The sequence below is a fragment of the Brachyhypopomus gauderio genome, chromosome 6 (genome assembly GCF_052324685.1).
Source record: "Brachyhypopomus gauderio isolate BG-103 chromosome 6, BGAUD_0.2, whole genome shotgun sequence".
Taxonomy (NCBI): domain Eukaryota; kingdom Metazoa; phylum Chordata; class Actinopteri; order Gymnotiformes; family Hypopomidae; genus Brachyhypopomus; species Brachyhypopomus gauderio.
In genome coordinates, this window is record NC_135216.1 from 31,920,654 (window position 1) to 31,945,187 (window position 24,534).

Sequence of the window (24,534 nt, forward strand, 5' to 3'; positions counted from 1 at the left end):
AATCTTGCCCCTTTATATCTTTTAGACCTCCTTCATATTGCTACACCAGTTCGCACCCTTAGATCTTGTTCTTCTATCTATCTCACTATTCCACCAGTCCGTCTGGCCACTATGGGGAACAGAGCATTTAGTTGTGCTGCTCCACGCCTTTGGAACTCACTCCCAGCTGATCTTCACAACACAGATTCATTACCACATTTTAAAATCAAACTTAAAACTCACTTGTTTAAAGTTGCCTATGACCTGTAAATTTTACTTGCACTGTTTCTTTTTTGTACTTATTTTTATTGTGTATTTTAATTTGTTTGTTAAATTAAATTATGTAAGGTGACCTTGAGTGCCAAGAAAGGCGCCATTAAATAAAATATATTATTATTATTTATTATTACTTCGTGTTCAGATAGGAAGCAACACTGATTGTGAATCAATTTCCACTGCTCTTGTGCAAATGGAACAGACAACAGGTAGAAATGAGAGATTTTCAACTGATTTCAAAGATTTTTATTAATTGAGATCTAGTGTGGTAGTGTAGTTATTTTAGTGTTCCCTTTATTTTTTTTAGCAGTATATTTCTTTTGCATTGTGTAAAAACTTAGATATACTAGTTTGACAGGATTTTTTGGATTAAAAAAACTGAACATGCCATCACATAGTTGTGGCAAGTACATTAACCTCAAGGTAATATATGTGAACAATTAATAACTTCAGCAGCAGTGTTAGTAATCGTGTGAGAGTGTGTTCAATGTGAGATCACAGTGGGGCACAGATTTAGAATGATCTAGATGCAACATTCATGCAAGAGTTAATTCAAATTCATGCACTTAAATACATGGAGTTTTGAACAAGATATCTATACACACGATCTCACAAAGTCCAGTCCTTTATGGATAAAACTAGTGAAGGACAGCTGTCTTGCTCGCCTATGCCATTGTTGTACAAAGGCTATTTGTAGGATTACAAACATATTGTTTTGTGATGCAAAACTAGGCCAGCATTCTCTTCACTCATATCTCCAACCACACCCTTATATAATTATACTTGAGAGAAAAGATGGAAAACGTTCTACTCATTTCTAAACCTAATGTATTAATGTATTTTATGATGTGTCAGTATGGAATGTTGACGGGTAAGTGTGCTTTCATTAAACTATTCAAACTATGAACTGATCTGGATTATGTTTAAATGTGAATGTGTGTGCTGTATTTTCATATCTATACAAGTATAATTCAGCACTATCAAATGTGTACAGTGTATATCAAAGAAGGAAAGACCACCATATTTAAAATACCACAACATTCAAGTGTTCTTTCACCAATCAGTATAATCTGGGATTATTATCAAATTCAATATGACAGATCATCACTTTCTTGTTCCAGTTATCAACAAATAGATTATATAAAAGCTGTTTCTGTACAACAACTTAAAGGCAAATATCAGAATTAAAGATTGTTGTAAAGATTGTCATCAGGAAAAGGATCTGAGTAGTTAGGAGATCCCAGTGGCCCTGTAATCTGCTCAAAATCACATTTGTCACACTACATTCTTGTTTGTTACTGCCCTCTTTCTGTAAAGTGCTAATGCAGCTGGAATAAAAGCATTAGTAAAGCTGCATTTTATTTAAGGCCTTTAAGAGTTCTTTCTCCTCAGATCTTTATTTTGAGAGTTGCAGGAGACTACTGAAGAGCACAAGATGTGAATAGTTAAAGTAAAGTTAAACATAGCATATTTAAGTTAGTTAGATGTACTGTAGCTATATTTGCTAAATAGTGATCTCTGAGGTACACCTGTGGTAGCACTTTCACTACTCAGGTCACTCCAGGAGGCCCTAGAAAATGAAATATGAGAAAGCGTGGAGAGCCATGGAGAGCAGGGTGACTGTTCATCTTGTGCTTGTGGTAATGGAGATAAAAGGCCCAATGGAGATGAGGGAGGTAGCATTGATGTCTATAGACCTGACAGCTCTGGGATGTTTAGGGCTGGGCTTGTAGTGGTGTCCAGTGTAGCAGTGCTGTAAAAAGTATACACAAATTATTACATAGAAGTTGTGTTTGAAATGATAAATCAGTCAGCAAATGTTAGAGGAGAAGATCTAGACTGGTTTGATCTGATAGAAAGTAACAGCACAACAGGCATACAGGTGGTGGCGGTTGTGGTAATAATGTATTGTTGTTATTATTATTAAGTAGTATTAGTACTATTAGTAGTTCTATGATGTACAAATAAAAGTATTTTTTATTCTATAATGTGTTTTCTTGGTATTTCTCTGGCTTATTCTCTACTCCTCATGGAACTGTGTGATTCACTGACAGATGTAAGAACTCACCGCTGCACAGTTGTTGCTCTGCAGAAGGCAAAGGTGAATGGAGCAGTGAAGGAAGACCTTGGGGTAGTCGTTAAAGGCAAACATCTCGAAGGAGAATTGGGAGGTTGTGGAGACACCACTCTGAAGGACTTGTACCGTTTTATCTTCTGGATTAGGACACCTGGCATAATTGAAATTATATTGCGATTTATATCCAGTTAGATTGAACAAGAATGGACAATATGCATGAAATGAAAAACATGAAAAGGATAAGTGTTCCTTCTTGTCTTTGGGTGTGCTAACTTGTATGCTAATTTATGCTATATGTTATGTGAAGCAGTTGGTTCAGCCTCTGATTCTGGGATCTGTCATCATGCAGAGCATAGTTCCAGGTTCACAGTAACAGGCCTGACTTTATCAAGGCTTTCAGAAGCTCCTGAATATTAGAGACAGGTGTGTTGGAGCTAATCTCTGCACCCTGTAAGTTTCTAAGAACCATACTTGGCAACCCCTGCTATGGACACAGAAAGTCAAAGTGTCTTACTGTTTAACAATCAGGTCCCAGCGGACAGCATAGTCGGGGTCATTCACAGGGGTGGCCCAACATGAATCAATCACTGTAGCAATCTGACGACTGTCCACCCCCTGGACATACACTCCCACATAGACCCGCTGGTCCACTTCAACATATGCACTGCCATTATAAGGATGGGAGAAACCAGGATCCTGATAGGGAATCATCTTGACCTGGTACATCCCCAAAACACCTGGAAGGTTCTTGTGCACTATACTGTAGAAGAGTACAACCACAGACTGATTAGATTTACATTGACATCAACATAAATACTTGTGAGTGTACTTTGTTAAAGCTATTCAACAGTTTACATCAATTTGATTTCAGGACACACTTATGAGAGACCCAGACAGTGGTCCATCTCACCTCTGCAGAGGGTTGAGGTCTTTTACCATGTTGACGGTTTGAGTGAGTTGGTAAATGCAGGAGAACTGTAATACCAGAAATCTTTTCTCTCTGTTAATGGGTATTCTAGATGGTTTCATTCCACCCATGATTTTGTTCTCATAGATCAAGTGGGTACCATTGGCCTGTAGAGATTTGAATTTTAGATATTGTTAATACTTAAATATGTAGTAATTTTCCATAAATGATATTCAAAGTTTTTACATTTAAGAATTTCAAATCTCTGTTATTCTATGACTCTATATGATATTCAAAGTCTATCTGAAACAGCATAACTAGTGTTTAATGTACCGTGAGGTTTGTGCCACAGATGTGATCATCATTATCAAAATGGAAGACCAGTCTGCCATTCTGGACTGTTCCTCTGCAGCTGGGGTCACTCAGGTGTAAACTGTAACCAGGGAAACCATCTTCAAAGAGCTGACAGAGGGAAAGGGATATGGAGCCGGAGCTGCCATCACACACTTCAACAGCGTCTGCAACACAGAGACCGGAGAAAAAGCTACGTAAGAAATTCTGATCAAATGTTGACAAACAGTACTTTGAGCATGTTTCCACATCAGTGCTTTTACCATAAGACTCTGGGTGGGGTCTAGGATGATGTTCATTACAGAAGCAGCCGTAGACACCGTGTATGTCCCCACACCACTCATGCTCAGTGCAGTTCAGCTCATCACAGGGGTCCACCTTCACTAAATGGAGCGAAGATAGAATGTAGAGTCAAGAGAAGCAGGACTGGGCATTGTGTGTGTGTGTGTGTGTGTGTGTGTGTGTGTGTGTGTGTGTGTGTGTGTGTGTGTGTGTGTGTGATGCATCCAGGCCCTGGAAACTCCAATACCCATGATTTTGCAGCCTGGCTTACCAGATTCACCTCCCCTGATTACTGAATGCACACCTGTTCCACATTTCACCTATCCATATATACCGGGATTCAGTCTTTGAAACTTTGTGAAGTATTGCTGAACTTGTGTTAGCATACAAAGTAGTGCTGGGTGGTATGACCAAAATTCTAGTAAAACCTAGCAAAACCTTTTATTTAATACATTTTTCAGACAACATAAAAACTGTAGGTTTATACAACTTATGTGAACCAGCTACACACAATATTATAAATTGCACACCAGTTTGTTAATAACCAATAAGAGTTATTTAGACATGAAGCAGACCGGGCTGTTTGTCAATGGTTGTATTGTACTGAAAAGTCCCAAAAATATTACCTTTAATTAAATAACAATATTTAAACAAATAAATAATAACAGTGATCGAATACTGAGGAGACAGTACCTCTTTTAATGTGATAAAAAGCTAATTATTTTGAATCATTTCGACCATATATGTATTTGTATAAATATGTAACTTAATTACCATATTTTCCGGACTATAAGCCTCTACTTTTTTCCCCATTATTTGAACCAACGTGTTGTGCCAAATTCCGAGTCCCCTCGTTTGCACACACTTAAAGACACTACAGATGATATTAGGGAGTTACAGTAACTATAACTTAGTTCATTGAGCACTCTAGTTTTGTCCTAACTAGATATTTAGACATAATACTGCTGTAATACTGCGAAGTCGTGGTCAGAGGTGAACTTCGGTATAGCTAGTGTGTATTTTATTTAAAATAATTAACACCCTTGAGCCAGTGTGGCTTTGGACATAGATAATGCCGTGCTGTTTGCTCTGATGGATAATTAAAGTCTAGCTCTTATTTATGCATAGAAACATAAATCGACAATATAATCTGTAGTGTCTTTATGCAGATTGCTCTTCTTACCACCAGCCGTGACAACATTTGCAGTAAGTGACTGTTTGGTCCAAGTCCGACCTATAAAACCCTATGTACTTCCTGACAACAGACATGGCTTCTTTCTTTGGCAAAAGTTCCTTTTGGTCATTATCTTTTGCTTCAATGTTTGGTAGAATTTCTGTTTCAGAACGTCCCTCGTTTTCAGCAAGCTAGACTTGCGCTCTATTGCTTAGCGGCGCACTTATAAAAAGTGTCTCTTGAGAAACAATTAATGACCGTGCTGCGTTCCAGACACGTTTAGGCTATTTAAAGTGGTGTGGCCGGTATATGAAAAATTATTATCATAACAAAAATAAACACCGGTTTTCGGTGTGAACCGCTATATCACCTAGCATTAATATGAAGCATTATTGAATATTACTGGATTCTCTTCTGTATTTGTCCCACTCTAATTGTTTACCCTTGCTGTGTATTTGAACTTTGAGTGCTGTTGGCTCTGTCTCTGGATAATGTTTTGCTGGTCTGCCTGTTCTCTTGGTTTTTAGCCCTGACTTGTCCTGACGTCTCATAATATGCTTCCTTGATCCTTGTGTTATGTCCAACACCTCACTGTGTGTGTATACCTGTAGTTGTTGTCTCTGTAGTGGTCGGTGGAGTAGTTGTGGTCGGTGAAGTAGTTGTGGTTGGAGTAGATGTGGTCGGTGGAGTAGTTGTGGTTGGAGTAGTTGTGGTTGGAGTAGTTGTGGTTGGTGGAGTAGTTGTGGTCGGTGGAGTAGTTGTGGTCGGTGGAGTTGTGGTCGGTGGAATAGTTGTGGTCGGTGGAGTAGTTGTGGTCGGTGGAGTAGTTGTGGTCGGTGGAGTAGTTGTGGTCGGTGGAGTTGTGGTCGGTGGAGTAGTTGTGGGTGGTGGAGTAGTTGTGGTCGGTGGAGTAGTTGTGGTCGGTGGAGTTGTGGTCGGTGGAGTAGTTGTGGTCGGTGGAGTAGTTGTGGTTGGTGGAGTTGTGGTCGGTGGAGTAGTTGTAGTCGGTGGAGTAGTTGTGGGTGGTGGAATAGTTGTGGTCGGTGGAGTAGTTGTGGGTGGTGGAGTAGTGGTTGGTGGAGTAGTTGTGGTCGGTGGAGTAGTTGTGGTCGGTGGAGTTGTGGTCGGTGGAGTAGTTGTGGTCGGTGGAGTAGTTGTGGGTGGTGGAGTAGTTGTGGTCGGTGGAGTAGTTGTAGGTGGTGGAGTAGTGGTTGGTGAAGTAGTTGTGGTCGGTGGAGTAGTTGTGGTTGGTGGAGTAGTTGTGGTTGGTGGAGTAGTGGTTGGTGGAGTAGTCGTGGTCGGTGGAGTAGTTGTGGTCGGTGGAGTACTTGTGGTCGGTGGAGTAGTTGTGGGTGGTGGAGTAGTGGTTGGTGGAGTAGTGGGTGGTGGAGTAGTTGTGGTCGGTGGAGTAGTTGTGATCGGTGGAGTAGTTGTGGTCAGTGGAGTAGTTGTGGTCGGTGGAGTAGTTGTGGGTGGTGGAGTAGTGGTTGGTGGAGTAGTTGTGGTCGGTGGAGTAGTTGTGGTCGGTGGAGTAGTTGTGGTCGGTGGAGTTGTGGTCGGTGGAGTAGTTGTGGGTGGTGGAGTAGTTGTGGTCGGTGGAGTAGTTGTGGTCGGTGGAGTTGTGGTCGGTGGAGTAGTTGTGGGTGGTGGAGTAGTTGTGGTCGGTGGAGTAGTTGTGGGTGGTGGAGTAGTTGTGGTCGGTGGAGTAGTTGTGGTCGGTGGAGTAGTTGTGGGTGGTGGAGTAGTTGTGGTGGGTGGTGGAGTAGTGGTTGGTGGAGTAGTGGTTGGTGGAGTAGTTGTGGTCGGTGAAGTAGTTGTGGTCGGTGGAGTTGTGGTCGGTGGAGTTGTGGTCGGTGGAGTAGTTGTGGGTGGTGGAGTAGTTGTGGTCGGTGGAGTAGTTGTGGGTGGTGGAGTAGTTGTGGTCGGTGGAGTAGTTGTGGGTGGTGGAGTAGTTGTGGGTGGTGGAGTCGTGGTCGGTGGAGTAGTTGTGGTCGGTGGAGTTGTGGTCGGTGGAGTAGTTGTGGGTGGTGGAGTAGTTGTGGGTGGTGGAGTAGTGGTTGGTGGAGTAGTGGTTGGTGGAGTAGTTGTGGTCGGTGGAGTACTTGTGGTCGGTGGAGTACTTGTGGTCGGTGGAGTAGTTGTGGGTGGTGGAGTAGTGGTTGGTAGAGTAGTGGTTGGTGGAGTAGTTGTGATCGGTGGAGTAGTTGTGGGTGGTGGAGTAGTTGTCGGTGGAGTAGTTGTGGGTGGTGGAGTAGTGGTTGGTGGAGTAGTGGTTGGTGGAGTAGTTGTGGTCGGTGGAGTAGTTGTGGTCGGTGGAGTAGTTGTGGTCGGTGAAGTAGTTGTGGTCGGTGGAGTTGTGGGTGGTGGAGTAGTTGTGGTCGGTGGAGTAGTTGTGGTCGGTGGAGTAGTTGTGGGTGGTGGAGTAGTTGTGGGTGGTGGAGTAGTTGTGGTCGGTGGAGTAGTTGTGGTCGGTGGAGTTGTGGTCGGTGGAGTTGTGGTCGGTGGAGTAGTTGTGGGTGGTGGAGTAGTTGTGGTCGGTGGAGTAGTTGTGGGTGGTGGAGTAGTGGTCAGTGGAGTAGTTGTGGTCGGTGGAGTAGTTGTGATCGGTGGAGTAGTTGTGGTCGGTGGAGTAGTTGTGGTCGGTGAAGTAGTTGTGGTCGGTGGAGTAGTTGTGGGTGGTGGAGTAGTTGTGGTCGGTGGAGTGGTTGGTGGAGTAGTTGTGGTCGGTGGAGTGGTTGGTGGAGTAGTTGTGGTCGGTGGAGTAGTTGTGGTCGGTGAAGTAGTTGTGGTTGGTGGAGTAGTTGTGGTCGGTGGAGTGGTTGGTGGAGTAGTTGTGGTCGGTGGAGTAGTTGTGGTCGGTGAAGTAGTTGTGGTTGGTGGAGTAGTTGTGGTTGGTGGAGTAGTTGTGGGTGGTGGAGTAGTTGTGGTCGGTGGAGTAGTTGTGGTCGGTGGAGTAGTTGTGGGTGGTGGAGTAGTTGTGGTGGGTGGTGGAGTAGTGGTTGGTGGAGTAGTGGTTGGTGGAGTAGTTGTGGTCGGTGAAGTAGTTGTGGTCGGTGGAGTTGTGGTCGGTGGAGTTGTGGTCGGTGGAGTAGTTGTGGGTGGTGGAGTAGTTGTGGTCGGTGGAGTAGTTGTGGGTGGTGGAGTAGTTGTGGTCGGTGGAGTAGTTGTGGGTGGTGGAGTAGTTGTGGGTGGTGGAGTCGTGGTCGGTGGAGTAGTTGTGGTCGGTGGAGTTGTGGTCGGTGGAGTAGTTGTGGGTGGTGGAGTAGTTGTGGGTGGTGGAGTAGTTGTGGGTGGTGGAGTAGTGGTTGGTGGAGTACTTGTGGTCGGTGGAGTACTTGTGGTCGGTGGAGTAGTTGTGGGTGGTGGAGTAGTGGTTGGTAGAGTAGTGGTTGGTGGAGTAGTTGTGATCGGTGGAGTAGTTGTGGGTGGTGGAGTAGTTGTCGGTGGAGTAGTTGTGGGTGGTGGAGTAGTGGTTGGTGGAGTAGTGGTTGGTGGAGTAGTTGTGGTCGGTGGAGTAGTTGTGGTCGGTGGAGTAGTTGTGGTCGGTGAAGTAGTTGTGGTCGGTGGAGTTGTGGTCGGTGGAGTAGTTGTGGGTGGTGGAGTAGTTGTGGTCGGTGGAGTAGTTGTGGGTGGTGGAGTAGTTGTGGGTGGTGGAGTAGTTGTGGTCGGTGGAGTAGTTGTGGTCGGTGGAGTTGTGGTCGGTGGAGTTGTGGTCGGTGGAGTAGTTGTGGGTGGTGGAGTAGTTGTGGTCGGTGGAGTAGTTGTGGGTGGTGGAGTAGTGGTCAGTGGAGTAGTTGTGGTCGGTGGAGTAGTTGTGATCGGTGGAGTAGTTGTGGTCGGTGGAGTAGTTGTGGTCGGTGAAGTAGTTGTGGTCGGTGGAGTAGTTGTGGGTGGTGGAGTAGTTGTGGTCGGTGGAGTAGTTGTGGGTGGTGGAGTAGTGGTTGGTGGAGTAGTTGTGGTCGGTGGAGTAGTTGTGGTCAGTGGAGTAGTTGTGGGTGGTGGAGTAGTGGTTGGTGGAGTAGTTGTGGTCGGTGGAGTAGTTGTGGTCAGTGAAGTAGTTGTGGTCGGTGGAGTTGTGGTCGGTGGAGTAGTGGTCGGAGGAGTAGTTGTGGTTGGTGGAGTAGTTGTGGTCGGTGGAGTAGTTGTGGTTGGTGGAGTTGTGGTTGGTGGAGTAGTTGTGGTTGGTGGAATAGTTGTGGTTGGTGGAGTAGTTGTGGTCAGTGGAGTAGTTGTGGTCGGTGGAGTTGTGGTTGGTGGAGTAGTTGTGGTTGGTGGAGTAGTTGTGGTCGGTGGAGTGGTTGGTGGAGTAGTTGTGGTCGGTGGAGTGGTTGGTGGAGTAGTTGTGGTCGGTGGAGTAGTTGTGGTCGGTGAAGTAGTTGTGGTTGGTGGAGTAGTTGTGGTCGGTGGAGTGGTTGGTGGAGTAGTTGTGGTCGGTGGAGTAGTTGTGGTCGGTGAAGTAGTTGTGGTTGGTGGAGTAGTTGTGGTTGGTGAAGTAGTTGTGGTCAGTGAAGTACTTGTGGTTGGTGTAGTTGTGGTTGGTGGAGTAGTTGTGGTTGGTGGAGTGGGTGGTGAAGTAGTTGTGGTCGGTGAAGTACTTGTGGTTGGTGTAGTTGTGGTTGGTGGAGTTGTGGTTGGTGGAGTAGTTGTGGTTGGTGGAGTGGGTGGTGAAGTAGTTGTGGTCGGTGAAGTAGTTGTGGTCGGTGGAGTAGTTGTGGTCGGTGAAGTAGTTGTGGTCGGTGGAGTAGTTGTGGTTGGTGAAGTTGTTGTGGTCGGTAGAGTAGTTGTGGTCGGTGGAGTGGTTGGTGAAGTAGTTGTGGTTGGTGGAGTAGTTGTGGTTGGTGGAGTAGTTGTGGTCAGTGAAGTAGTTGTGGTTGGTGGAGTAGTTGTGGTCGGTGTAGTGGGTGGTGGAGTAGTTGTGGTTGGTGAAGTTGTTGTGGTCGGTGGAGTAGTAGTTGTACTCTGAGTAGTTGTTGTCTTTGGAGTAGTAGTTGTACTCTGAGTAGTTGTTGTCTTTGGAGTAGTAGTTGTACTCTGAGTAGTTGTTGTCTTTGGAGTAGTAGTTGTACTCTGAGTAGTTGTTGTCTGTGTAGTAGTAGTTGTACTCTGAGTAGTTGTTGTCTTTGGAGTAGTAGTTGTACTCTGAGTAGTTGTACTAGTTGTACTCTGAGTAGTAGTTGTCGTAGGTTTAGCTTTAGAAATTAAAAAAGGGTTTTTTTTCAGTTTCATTTTAACTCAGTCTTGATAATAAACTGAATTGCCCCAGTCCTGACTCTCTGACTCCATTCAGTGGATCTTCTACATAATGAATTCCTTTGGATGCTTTTATAGTCTGCCTAAGGTTAAGGTGATGTCTCTGCTGAATCTAACCTTGTGTCTGGCCTGACTACAATCTTTCATCTTAGAAACTTGATTAGCTCAGGAAACTCTGGCTTTATATATCTTAATGCAATCCTTAACCCCAAAGATAATCATGTATTTCCTAAAAAGACATTTTGTATTTGGTGATGCCATCAGTGGAATTATAGGATTACCACATAGCACTAATTTTAGAGCCTCTTTTCTTCATTACTTCTGTTACAACCAGCCAACCCTGGTCACAGCACACATCTGCATAACCATCTCAATATAGGCATATTACATTTTGAATTGCATATATTATGTTACGGATTTTGATGTAACATTACCAGTAGTCTGTTCGGCCTGGTCCACACGGAAAGCCCATCTGCCTGGAATTTTCACATTGCTGCTCCCTGTGAAGTCTGTGCATGACCCAGGAATTAAAAAATAGTCCCAGCCATCTGTGTCATAACCTGCCTAGCAGTTCAGGAGAAAAATAGTTACATTAATATTTTAAGTGTGTTTTAGATATTGGATTGAGATAATTACCTTTAACCACTATAGTATGCCTACCTGTACTTTCATCTTGGTTGAAGCAATGTGTCCATAGTTAATCAGAATAAAGGAGAGTTGACCATCTGAAATCAGAACTACTTGAAATGATGTTTCCTGAAAAATAGCCATTTACAAAAATGTGTGAGGCAACACGAAACTTATATGACATTTTGAATTCTGTTGAATATTATAACAGTAACATTTAAGTAAATTGTTTATTATTGTTTGCAGTTAAGAGAAAATCTACAGCTGTCCTGGTGTCCAAAGTTTTGAGAAAATTCTCTTACGGTGCCTTTGGTGCCATAGTAAGCTACTTTGTCCCACGTTGCAACAAAAACCCACGTTGATGTGAATGTCAGTTTAGGGAAGTATCGGTTGATGTTCAGGGTAGCCTCCTTGAGAACATTGCCACTAGTGTACTGCTGATAGTAGATTTGTCCATTTATTTGATTATTAAAATTTGCCCAGAAAGGAGCGATGATGTTCTGACCCCCATTATCAGAGAAGAGATAGGGAGTGTAGCTGCTCGATGCATGGTCAAAGGTCAAGAACCCGTTGTTGTTGACCTGAAAACCAATTTTAAGATGGAGAAAAAAATGAAATTAGATTTCAGTTCACATTAAACAAAAGCATGTTATTCTTACCAAATAAAGTAATTTCTTTGGAGACAAATCCATTTTTCTTTGCATATAATTATGCCATTAAATTATGAATGTATTAGTTCATTGCCAAATATTGTTTTATTTGAGTGTTAATTTTTTTGTGTGGACCATCAAAGTACAGACAATTCTTAGTAGAAATGTACGTAATGCATATGAGGTACGAGACTGAAATGTCATCACCATGAAATTATGGTGAGAATTACCGAGTGATTGCACAATGAGTAGTGAGAATAAATAAGCAGAGTTGTAAAAGGTTCAGAACGTAAAAGTCCTCACCAGGATTTTGCTCAGGCTTCCTGGATTGTGTTGATTCCACTCATTTTACCTGGATTGCACTAATTAGAAATCTAGCAAGCTTGAGCAAAATCCTGGTGAGGACTTTTACTTTCTGAACCTGGATTATACAACTCTGTAAATAAGTAATAGTGATTAAAGCACAGCAAGTGTTTTCAGATCATATTGCATATAGGGATCACACACACTCAAATGAGTCACCACCCAAATGAAGAGTGGGACCATGTCTAGTCACACTGAGACTGACTCACATATATTTGGTTGTACTTTCCTCTAAAGTATATAAATGTTTTCATAAGAGGAATGGCGGGTGAACTTCCATCATCTGACTTTTCAGTCATTTTGTCATCATTTCCAAATGGATAGAAAGGCACTAGAAACAGATGTAAGCACCATGAATCAAAGATATTTAAATTTAACAATTAAATTATGAAAATGTAAGAAGAGTGGGAGGACTGTAATGTTTTTAGTACCAGAAGTGGAGACTGGAGTCACTGCCCCTGATGTGTGAAAAAAGCAGTTTCAGGATTAATGTTAGTCATTCATTTTTTTGTGAGTTGTATTACACTGATATGTTCCTATTTTGACACTGAATGGGTCCGCTCCTCAGTTCTAACAACACCACTGCTAATTTACATAATGAATCCCTTTATTTAATTAATGCAATTCTAAAACTCCAAGTCCTGAATTATGAGAGAGTGGGTCCAGCAGGTTCAACAGTGAGTGCAAGTAAGTTCTGCCATCCCAGACCCAGTCTCCTCCAAGCTTACTTTTCAGCTCACAGACTTAACTGCTATTTTTTATTCCCTAAACCAGGGGTGCCCACACATTTTCAGCTTGCGGGCTACTTATAAGATGACCAAGTCAAAATGATCTACCTACAATAAAAATGCAAAACAAATGTATTTCTGTTTTCGTCTTGGAAGGACGTCTTGTGTTTAACAGTGAAGTGACACCCGAAATGATGCTTGAACAGTCCAAAATGCCGCTCCACGTTTTCCTTCTTTGGAAAAGCAACGGCACACTGACAGATGAGGCAAACACACTTATGACATAGTGAAATATAGTGAATATGACATAGTTAAACAAATCCTCCTCCCATTCTGTATGAAGTGGTTTTAGGCATCTTACTTAGACCAGCTACGGAACTCATTTTTATACCCTTTGTTGTATTTAGTTTAAATAAATTGGAGGCTAGCTACGCAGCAAGCTAACAAGTTAGTGCAGTTTAACGCGCATGCATAAGGTGTCAAAATTGTCCAATTGACTACTGTATGTCAATCAAAAGACAACCATCAGGGCAGATGGATGGTAGCCTGTCATTCATTTCTTTTTTGTCAATCATCCCCTAATTTTCAATGTCATGCGATCTACCCACTTCCTTCGTGTTCGATCAGTAGATCGCGATCGACATATTGGGCACCCCTGCCCTAACCCATAAAATCCATTCTGGTCCATCCACTGACTAAATCCCCACTAGCACAATTAATGCATTAATCATTAATGACTTTATGGACTTTAACTTTCATATTAGCTATATAGCAGGGGTATGTCGATCGCGATTGAAGGAAGTGTAGGTCGATCGCGAAGGAAGTGTGGGTAGATTGCATGACATTAAAAAGTAGTGGATGAATGATAGGATATCGTCCATCTGCACTGACGGTTATATTTTGATTGACATACATTTGCCACAGAACGTGATGGTAATTGATTTGACGAAGACAAAAAAACATTTCTGCAATTGAAAATCATGATTATGCTCATTTTTATGATGACTACAGAATGAAGAGTGACTTCCTAATGTCAGTTCAGACATTAGATTTTTACATTGGCATATCTAAAGTATGTAACTAGTAATGGCTGTAGGAGATTTCTGTTGATTGTTCCATCTCTATTGATGTCGGTTCTCATTTTAGTTCTTGTGCAGTCAATGGCAATAGAAAATGGCAGTTTGTTTGGGTGCTGGACTTTTAAAAGAAACATTTCTAAACACTGGGTCTATACTTGAACATAACCAAGGAAATAACCTGTAACACAGGTTATATGAACTGAGAGACGTATGAACTGATATACTGGTCAATGTACATTGTAATGGAACAGGCTTTTAAACTTTAAAATGTGTGTACCTATTGTTACACACTGGAATGAAAACAACTTGAACAACCAATTAAATATAAATGTTATCTCTAGGCTAGGGGCATAAACGTGATTTGAGCTCAACGTGTTGCTTTTAACTATAATTGGTTAATCTGACTGTCATTCAGGAAACTGGCCAATGACAATGGACAGGAAACTGGCCAGTGACGATGGACATTATGGTCGGTCAGCCTACAAGCTATGGTGGCTAGCTAGCTACCTGGATTATTTTACATCTGCCTGCCAAATTATTATTTTTAGCGGATTATCGTTGGATGATTCTACAAAATAAGATGGAAACGGGTCACAGAGGAAGAAAATTTAAGTGAAGCATTATTGGTGACATCAGGTAAGAAAACATCCTTAATTTATGTAAGCCAATGTTAGCTAGTTAACTAGCTAGTTAGCCCAATCTAAAAACACATTTCACTTGAATGGTCTCATTTTGAATTGGTTTCAAGGTGAGGTGAACCTTGAAATAGTTATAATAATATAATATAATAATCTTTATTTGTATAGCACCTTTCATACATACATGTAACTCAAAGTGCTTTACAGTATAAATAAAAGAAACATTAAAAGGAGATAAGACAAAGACAAAAAGACAAAAAGAAAATGTTAAAAGAAATTAAAGATAAAAATATTAAAATAACATAAAAGTAAAAAGTGAAGTAAGATAATAAAAAGTAAAGTAAATAAGATAAAACTATTAAGATCGAGTTTCTTAACTAAAAGCGGATCTAAACAGGAATGTTTTGAGACTGCTCTTAAAACTATGCAGGGTTGAAATGCCTCTGAGCTCTTCAGGAAGAGAATTCCAGAGCTTTGGGCCATAGTGGCTAAAAGCACCCTCGCCAATCTTTAATCGGCTTTTAGGAATCACCAGTAGATTACTGTTTGAAGACCTGAGAGACCTGACTGGAACATATCTAACAATCATTTCACTTAGGTAAAGAGGGGCAAGACCATGAAGACATTTAAAAACCATGACTAGAACCTTAAAATCTATTCTAAAGCTGACAGGTAACCAGTGCAGTGAGTGGAGTGCAGGTGTAATATGATCTCTCTTTCTCCTGTGGGTCAGAACCCTTGCAGCCGCGTTCTGAACTCGCTGTAGGTGCGAAATAGAGCTCTTTGGAAGAGCAGATAGAACAGCGTTACAATAATCTAGCCTTGATGTGATAAATGCATGGACAAGTTTTTCACTGTCAGCAGGAGAGAGCATATCTCGGACCTTAGCGATGTTTCGAAGATGAAAGTAAGCTGTCTTGCATGTAGTCATGATGTGTGATTTGAAGCTGAGCTCATTATCAAAGGTGACGCCCAGGTTCTTAACACATTGTCTGGCTTTCAGATTCATTTGATTTAAATAAGTCTGGACATCATTCCTTTGTGAATCACTGCCAAGAACAAGAACCTCTGTCTTCTGTTTATTTAATTGCAGAAAATTGTCAGACATCCATGTCTGTATATCATCTATGCAGTCAAACAGTGAGCAAATTGATTTTAGGGCTTTAGGTTCTAGCGAAATATAAAGTTGAGTGTCATCTGCATATTGATGATAACTAATACCATGTTTATTAATGATGTGTGGTAACGGAAGCATATATAGCTTGAATAGTAACGGCCCAAGAATTGATCCTTGGGGGACGCCACAAGTTATTTTTTGACGTGTGGAGGAAGAGGTACCTAATGCTACATAGTAATCACGCCCAGTTAGGTACGATCTAAACCAGTCTAAGACTAAGCCACTAAGGCCTACCCAGCTCTGTAGTCGATCAAGAAGTATTTCATGATCAACGGTGTCAAAAGCGGCGCTTAAATCTAGCAGAAAAAGGACTGAGAGTTTGCCTGCATCCTTATTCAATCTCAAGTCATTTACTACCTTAACTAGGGCTGTTTCAGTGCTGTGGAGAGCTCTGAAACCAGATTGAAAAGTGTCATTTATTTGATTCAACTGGATTGACACTACTTTTTCAATTATTTTGCTAAGAAAGGAAAGGTTAGATATAGGTCAATAATTATTAAGAATTGTGGGATCAAGATTTCTTTAATAGTGGTTTAACCATTGCAGTTTTAAAAATTTTAGGGAATTCACCCAATTGCAGAGACTGATTAACAATCGTTAGAACTTCATTTGCTAATGAGCTCAGAACCTGCTTGAAAAAGCTTGTTGGTAAAGGGTCCAGTTCACAAGTAGAGGATTTTAGTGATGAAATCACATCAAGTAGTGTTACCATGTCAACTTCTTGGAAATAAGACATATTAAAGTTAGGCTGAGTAACTGATATAAGGGTTGATGGTCTATTAGTGCTTGTTGCTATGTTCTGCCTTATACTAGTAATCTTGTCCCTAAAAAATATAGCAAACTCCTCACATTTTTCAACTGAAACAGTCTCAGGGAAGCCACAGGAGGTGGGGTTTACTAGCTGATCTATGCTTCTGAACAAGACAGCTGAGTTATTATTGGATGAATTGATTAAGGTAGAGAAATAGTTTTTCCTTGCTGATTTCACTTCACTGTTGTAATTCTGCAATGTTGTTTTATAAATATCAAAATGTACTTGCAATTTTGACTTTCGCCAACGTCTCTCAGCCTGCCTACAATCTTGCCTAAATTTTACAATAGAGTGTTTCTCCATCTTAATTTTACCAGAGATTATTTTAGTTACCTTTGGTGCCACAACATCAATACAGTTCCTAACTCTGTGTGTGAATGTTTCAACTAGCTCATTCCCATTTTCTGAGAGGGGAGGGAGGGACTGTATCATGTCTGTGAAGGCCACGGCACTGCCAGCACTGAGATAACGCTTGGTTATTGTGCGCTTTTCACTGGGTGTTCTAGTAGATAATGACATGTTGAAAAATACACCAAAATGGTCAGAGATTGCAACATCAGTAATTTCAGTATTATTAACTTCTATACGTTTAGAAATGACCAAATCTAAAATGTGGCCATGCTTATGAGTTGGGCCTGATACATGCTGTATGAGATCAAAAGAGTTAAGCATCCTCATGAATTCTGAAGTGATTGGATTTGTGGATATATCCATGTGAATATTAAAATCCCCAGCAATTAAAACATAATCAAAATCAATTAAAATCCTTGAAAGCATTTCTTCAAAATCTTCAAGAAAATCTGCATGTAGTCTGGGAGGATGATAGATAACAATCAAAAGAACTGAATAAGTACTGTTGAGTTGTACTGCCAGATATTCAAACGTAGGATGTTCCCCTAATGAGATCTGCTTACATCGGAATGCTTTATGGTAAAAACATGCAACACCACCACCTCTCTTATTTACCCTGGAGACATTAAAATAGTTAAAGTCGGGAGGTGAAGCTTCATTTAGCACTATTGCTCCATTGCTATCAAGCCAAGTCTCTGTTAGAAAAAGAAAGTCCAGACAGTAATCTTCAATTAATTTAGCTATTATAAAAGACTTGTTTGTGAGTGAGCGGACGTTTAGCAAGGAGACTTTGAAGACTTGATGTGTTTGATCAGCATCCCTTACATCACTTGTGCATTTCACTGGGATCAAATTTTGTTTGTTACAATGTTTTGTACCCTTATGTTTTCTTCTGATTACATTTTTATTTCGATTCTGAGAGCCATGCCACCGGCTATTTAAAATAACTGGAATGTAGCACTGACTAGGAGCATGGGTTCCAGTGTGTCAGACCTGAGAATTCACTGAGTGTGCAGGAGAAGTGGGTGAGTTCCTGCAAGACAGCAGACTGTAGTGTTGCAGAACCTCTTCAATCTCCTGGAGTTTACCTCTGAGAACATTTAGTTGAACATTTTTAACATTAAGTCTAATTTACTAGGAACGTCGCCGACTATTCTATCGCTAATGATTAATAGTCACAATGACTATTGTAATGTAAAATGTACAAATGTACAAATCAATGTGCTTAACAGTTCAACTTTCTCCATATGCCACTGATGTCGCATTTTGTAGTTGACGTAATTTCTATCATTTTTACCACTTTGGATCTGGATTTTGGGTGACAGACATGAATGGGTTTTTTTTTTATCCGCCTCTATCTCATTCTGCGGTGGCTGAATATTGTACCGTCCGCCAATGGGCAGCGTCGAGGGGTGGAGTCTACAGGCCTCCCAGCAGGCCCAGAGCAGGAGCATAACAGAACAGAACAGGAACGTCACAGCCCAGAGCAGGAGCGCAACACAGCCCAGAGCAGGAGCGCAACACAGCCCAGAGCAGGAGCGTCACAGCCCAGAGCAGGAGCACTAGCTCACAGTACAAATCAATCTGGCCATTATTTTGAGGTGAGTGACTCTCCCTGCCTCACCACTACACTGGATCTTCGGGATCTGCCACCTCCTGAGTCCCTCTTCACTGTTTATATGTGTTTTCCCAGATTAAGATGTCATGATTCAACATAACAGAGAAGTCTGATCCCTTTTTGAAATGGCTTTGCAGTTTTCATTCTTGGATGAAAACTGATGTCCAGATGTATAAGCCTAACAAAGCTGTAGGTTTTCAAAGGGACTCAGATAAGGTGAACGTATCACATTTTTGTCTCTTTGAAAATGAGTTTTGTTAACCTGCACACTTGTGCCCCTAGACATAAATTGTTTTCCAAGGATGAACTTTGAGTAGTAATTTCAATATCAATAAATTTTCTACCTGCAAAGATTCAGAATCTAACCAAGTAAATGATGATTCAAAGACTTATCATTTATACCAAATCACGGTAAATATTTCAGCTCATAAGAACTATATTTGTAATGTTATTGGCACAAAATTAACAGCAGCTAACTTTGGATTTTGACTGCAACTTTTTAACAGGCAGACTTCTGCTTTTCACTTCTGAGAGGCCAATGACCAGATCCTGCAGATTTCCTCTCTGCATCATACAGAAAATATGACCCTTTCTTTCACAGGAAGCTACCCAGGTGCTTGTACAGTCTCTCATCATCTCAAAGCTGGACTACTGCAACTGCTTACTTATGGATCTTTCTCTATGGGTCATCAGACCTCTACAACTGATCCAGAATGCAGCAGCACGACTGGTCTTCAATCTCCCCAAGTTCACATGTCACTCCAGTGCTGCATTCTCTTTACTGCCTTCCAGTAGCTGCATACATCAGATCTAAAACCTCGATGCTTGCCTGCAAAGCCAAAAATGGACCAACCCCTCCCTACATGATGGCCATGGTCAAAGCCCCATCCTGCGGATGTTTTTTGATGGCGGACCCAAGCGCCTCGTCCGTGCACTGAATAACTGCACACACGCGAGGGAACAGATACGGCGCGCTGTGTATTCAGTGCTGACGTAGAGGGTGAAACTGAAAATGATTTGGGAGAAACTCGACGCGTAATATAGGGGAGAACTGAAAACAATCGCGGAAATACTTAACGCGTGTAACGGGGGAGAACTGAAAACAATCGCGGAATTACTCAACACGTGAAACGGGGGAGAACAGAAAACAATTGCGGAAATACTCAGGAGGTAAGAAACTGAAACAAGCAAGAGGCAGGGTGGCGAGACACCAAGCAGAGACAATTGAGAGATGGCTTGAGGTTGACAACATCAAGCAGACAACTCAGCGGTGAGGCACTGCGTCTGTCGTCCTTATACCCACAGGAAGACAGGTGCGTGCCATCACCGTTGATTAGCCTGAGGTCTGACTCACGGGCTCCTCCTGGTGGCGACTGGAGGAGCCGCCCTGGGACCAGCCCTGACAAAAACGCCATGTTTAAAGTCTCACGGAAAACAAACTTCAAGACCTGTCCTGGCTCCGAGATAGTGGAATGAGCTTCCATTGGCTGTCCAGACTGCAGAGTCCCTAGCAGTCTTCAAATGTAGACTGAAGACTCATCTGTAGAACAGACTAAAACTCTAGCACTTGTCATAATACTTTCCGTTGTATGATATAGTAACTGTGAATTTGCATTTCTTGTAGGTATCAATTTTAATTCCTGTAGTTTTGCAATAATCAGCCTATGTTTTTGTGTATTTCTAGGTATTTGCATTGATTTCTGTAGTTTAGTATTATTCTGGTTTGAGGGTATCTTGAATTCTGACCTATCTACATACTATTTAGAATTAATTCTGTGAACAGATGGCAAAGCACTTCGTAAGTTGCTCTGGACAAGAGCGTCTGCTAAATGCCCTACATGTAAATGATAATGAGTGTATCTTTCATTTCACATCAGTGTTATGTGTTTGTAGTTGTGTTCAGGCTACTGATATTGGTGATAGAGAAAGACACTGAGTACAGTCCTGGGGATTTAAATGATTAAAAGTGATGATGGAGGACATTGAGGTGCTCAACATTGGTATAATATATGTTTTCCATTTGTATAAAATAACTGATATTTGCTATAAAATGGTAGCAAATATCACAAGTAATATTATTCATCCACAAATTTAACTACAGCCTGCTGAAACATGTGCAATCTGTTGAAAGATCTGTGATTTGGGTATTTTAGGTATACCATTATTTACATAAAGGATATTTTTCCTCTAGTATTTCCATATATTACTGTCTCACAAGTACTTACCATTTAATGTCATCAGAAGTGGCAGTAGAATTAGGAAACGCATTGTGATGATCTGCTCTTAACACTATCTGCAAGACACACACCAAAATATGCCTGATTAGGATTAGGGACTACAGACCAAAACATGTCTGGAAAAAGTAAATGTCATATTTCAAAAGGTTTTACAACTTAATTAAAATATATATATCTCATGAAATATCTATTGACTTTTGAAGAACATTTTTTTGCCGGTCCTTAATTCCTTAATATTAATAGGTTCACAAAAACACATTTGTGGTTAATGTAAATTCTTTATATTTGGGTTGAATATTTAATTTCAATAATATATAATACATGATTTGTATTATTTAAAGCTTATTGTGCATTCATAGTTTTTGTGGGAAGTTGCAGTGTGATTATTAAGAAGCTCCAGTGTGAAAGATAACTAAATGAGTGGTGCTTACCAGAGAAATGTCTGCAGGGTCCTCAGTGGCCTCTTCTCTCTCACTCTGTCTCACTCTCTTCAGCAGTCGTGTTTGTGTGTATTGATGATGCTACTGCACCTGCATCCACTGATTCATTATTACGATTCCCTGTCACATTTATACTTCTGAACAGGTGATGACTGTATTATAAGGAATTTTTATATAGGGCTCCAAGCCAGTTCAGAGAACATTTCATTTTCATTTTGAACATTAATACATGACAACCAGGAAACATACATGCATTCAGTCGTTCAGTCAGTACATCTGTCAATCACTTATTCAAATGATTGGCCAGTCATTATTTCAGATAGTCTTTCATTCAGTATGGACAGTCCTGTTGGGGTAGTGTTGTAGCATTGTAGGCATTCCACAAAAGGAATGAATTTCAACTGGCTAAAACCCACAACGATGATGCGTCAACTATTAATGACGATCTGTAAGTGAGTGTACTGCTTCAGGGGAAGGTGTAGGACAGTATCCTGTGAAAGGTTTAGATGTGGTGGAATTGTTTTAATATTACAGCATTGCAGCCCTGAGACAAGCAGAAGAGTCTCTGCTGCCATTTGCTAGGAGAACCACTGCATCTCCTACACTGATCCACACAATACTGCTCCACACTATACTGATCCATACAATACTGCTCCACACAATACTGCTCCACACTATACTGCTCCACACAATACTGATCCACACAATACTGCTCCACACAATACTGATCCACACAATACTGATCCACACAATACTGCTCCACACAATACTGATCCACACAATACTGATCCACACAATACTGATCCACACAATACTGCTCCACACAATACTGATCCACACAATACTGCTCCACACAATACTGCTCCACACTATACTGATCCACACTATACTGATCCACACTATACTGATCCACACAATACTGATCCACACAATACTGCTCCACACAGTACTGATCCACACAATACTGATCCACACTATACTGATCCACACAATACTGATCCACACAATACTGCTCCACACAATACTGCTCCACACAATACTGATCCACACAATACTGATCCACACAATACTGCTCCACACAATACTGCTCCACACTATACTGATCCACACTATACTGATCCACACTATACTGATCCACACAATACTGATCCACACAATACTGATCCACACAATACTGCTCCACACAGTACTGATCCACACAATACTGATCCACACAATACTGCTCCACACAATACTGCTCCACACTATACTGATCCACACAATACTGCTCCACACAATACTGATCCACACAATACTGATCCACACAATACTGATCCACACAATACTGCTCCACACAATACTGCTCCACACAATACTGCTCCACACAATACTGATCCACACAATACTGCTCCACTCCATACTGCTCCACACAATACTGCTCCACACAATACTGCTCCACGCAATTCTGCTCCACACAATGTTGCTCCACTCAATACTGCTCCACTCAATACTGCTCCACACAATGTTGCTCCACTCAATACTGCTCCACTCAATACTGCTCCACACAATACTGCTCCACTCAATGTTGCTCCACTCAAGGTTGCTCCACACGGTGCTGACCCCCCCTCTGTTTCTTCACTTGGTGTTTCTCCACTCTGTGTTTCTCCAGCTCCACAGTGAGAATGCAGCTTTGTTTTCTTTGCCTTTCTCACTCGCAGCTGTGATTAGTGATCTAAATGGAGCTTCTCATCTCTCCTTAAGCGCACACACCTCTCGTGTCTTGCCACGGTCACAGGGGCTTTTCTCACATACACTGTGCAGAAATCATCAGGGCATTTGACTTCTACCATATTGCCACATATGAGCATCGGCCTCAACACCAAATGTATGTTTGATTGATGACTCACCAATATTATTATTTTCTGAATGCGACAAAGACATATATCAAAGTTTTTGGTATAAGTGGCCCATATATGGGTATAAAAGGTTAAGGGGATTCCTGGCATCACAAGGTGTTCTTAAATAAAAAATAAAAAAAACATTTTATGAAAAAAATGATCTATTTAAGCCTTTAAATTAATCTGGTAATTTAACTAAAACCTGTCCTAATTTGTCTACACTTTGTAAATTTCAGTCTACACTTTGATAATTCACAAAGACAAATGCTACAAAGAGCAGTGTTGACAGACAGGAAAATGTTAACTGGATTCCTGTAATCACAAGGTGTTCATTCAGATTAACATCACCTTGGCAGCTTCTCAGGAATGTTCACCCATCATACCACAGAGAATCCTGTCAGGTGAGATTTTATGTTTCATTAATAACCAATAGATATTCAACGGCGACGTAACACTCATGACGGAGTGTTTTTTTCAATAGCGCTGAAATAAATGCTCCGGTTTAAAATTAATTCTCCCGTCAAAATTAAGAAATATTTTTAACAATTTATTCTGGGTCCGGATGGGATGGCATTTGGGTCTGTATCCAGTTAATCAGGAATGAGATTGGGTCCGGACAGGACTGCGTTCGGGTCCGGATCCGGACCGCAGTCTGCCTGTTGGTGACCTCTGCTCTATAACATACAACAAACACATTAATACAATTCAGTAATGTGTTATCCAGGTTATAAACTGTTGTTTACTTTTATAAAAGTTGGTAGGTTACAACAATTATGCAATTTATAAAATACAGAGAGAGAGAGAGAGAGAGAGAGAGAGAAAGAAACTAGCCTTAAAGTTATTATTGTTGTTACGGTACAGCCCCTGACCCCTCTCCTTTGGGCATGTGTTTATGTCGTCTGTGTCTAGTCGTCTGCGTCTGTGTATCTTCGTGGGTGTGGCTCAGGTCTTAATTTGAGCTGGATCCTGCCAGAACAGAATCCGGGAACTCATTTTGAAGGGTGCATTCGGGTAACTGTCTGCCTCGATCCGGTAACTGTCTGCCTCGTTCCGGTAACTTTCAAGCCTACTAATAAGTTAGTAAATATAAGAGCTCTCCTTTTTAGCGATGCCTCTCCGAGTCTCCCCTATAAAGCTAGTTATACTTTCGCAAGTGACCGTAGCGCAACTTCGCACACCTCGCGCGAATCTCCGCGAACAGTGTTTATAAGCGTTAAACCCCCCCCCCCCCCCTCCCCCCCGTCAACAATTCACACTAGTTGCTGTTTGCGTTCCGGCATCGTTTGATTTACAAATTAAGCACTGGTGTGGTTGTGTCCGTGTGTTAATCAGTTTCACCTGTGGCTCGTCTCATTATCACGCGGGGATTATGTGTTCTGTCTATTTAGTGTGCGTTCGCGCAGTGTCTCATGCTCGCCTTTGTTTGAGTCTGTCCATGTTACTTGTATCGCTGTTTAATGTGCGCTGTCTGCGCTATTTGTGCTGTAGGAATAAAGTGTCGTTGTGCTGTCACGTTGGACTCTGTGCCTCGTCCGTCGCCCTGCACGCAACCAGTTCCACGTACATTCCATGTAACGAACTTCAGTGAACTCATGTTAAAACCAATTGTTTGAGTGTTGGATGTTTGCTAAAGGTGTGTGTG

General features: G+C 41.6%; 2 protein-coding genes and 1 long non-coding RNA gene across 3 annotated transcripts; all 3 read right to left on the reverse strand.

The window, feature by feature from the left end:
- Positions 1-578: 578 nt before the first annotated feature.
- Positions 579-11,498, reverse strand: LOC143517700 (pancreatic secretory granule membrane major glycoprotein GP2-like). The gene is made up of 10 exons (XM_077010453.1): positions 11,226-11,498; positions 10,957-11,052; positions 10,731-10,860; positions 10,113-10,235; positions 3,854-3,973; positions 3,573-3,757; positions 3,243-3,406; positions 2,847-3,092; positions 2,324-2,483; positions 579-2,008 (listed from the first exon to the last, which is right to left on the reverse strand). The coding sequence occupies exons 2-10, from the start codon at positions 10,966-10,968 to the stop codon at positions 1,880-1,882; spliced, it is 1,269 nt and encodes a 422-aa protein (XP_076866568.1). The 5' UTR covers positions 10,969-11,052; positions 11,226-11,498; the 3' UTR covers positions 579-1,879.
- Positions 6,088-9,732, reverse strand: LOC143516118 (uncharacterized; the record flags this gene model as incomplete). Its single annotated transcript, XM_077007712.1, has 2 exons — positions 6,088-8,099; positions 8,496-9,732. Coding segments are annotated over 2 exons (3,249 nt in total), but the record flags the coding sequence as incomplete, so codon positions are not given.
- A 706-nt stretch (positions 11,499-12,204) lies between the features above and the next one.
- Positions 12,205-21,106, reverse strand: LOC143517705 (uncharacterized). The gene is made up of 4 exons (XR_013132022.1): positions 21,007-21,106; positions 20,564-20,631; positions 12,368-12,394; positions 12,205-12,267 (listed from the first exon to the last, which is right to left on the reverse strand). It is a non-coding gene; the product is annotated as an uncharacterized LOC143517705 (long non-coding RNA).
- Between the last annotated feature and the right edge of the window lie 3,428 nt (positions 21,107-24,534).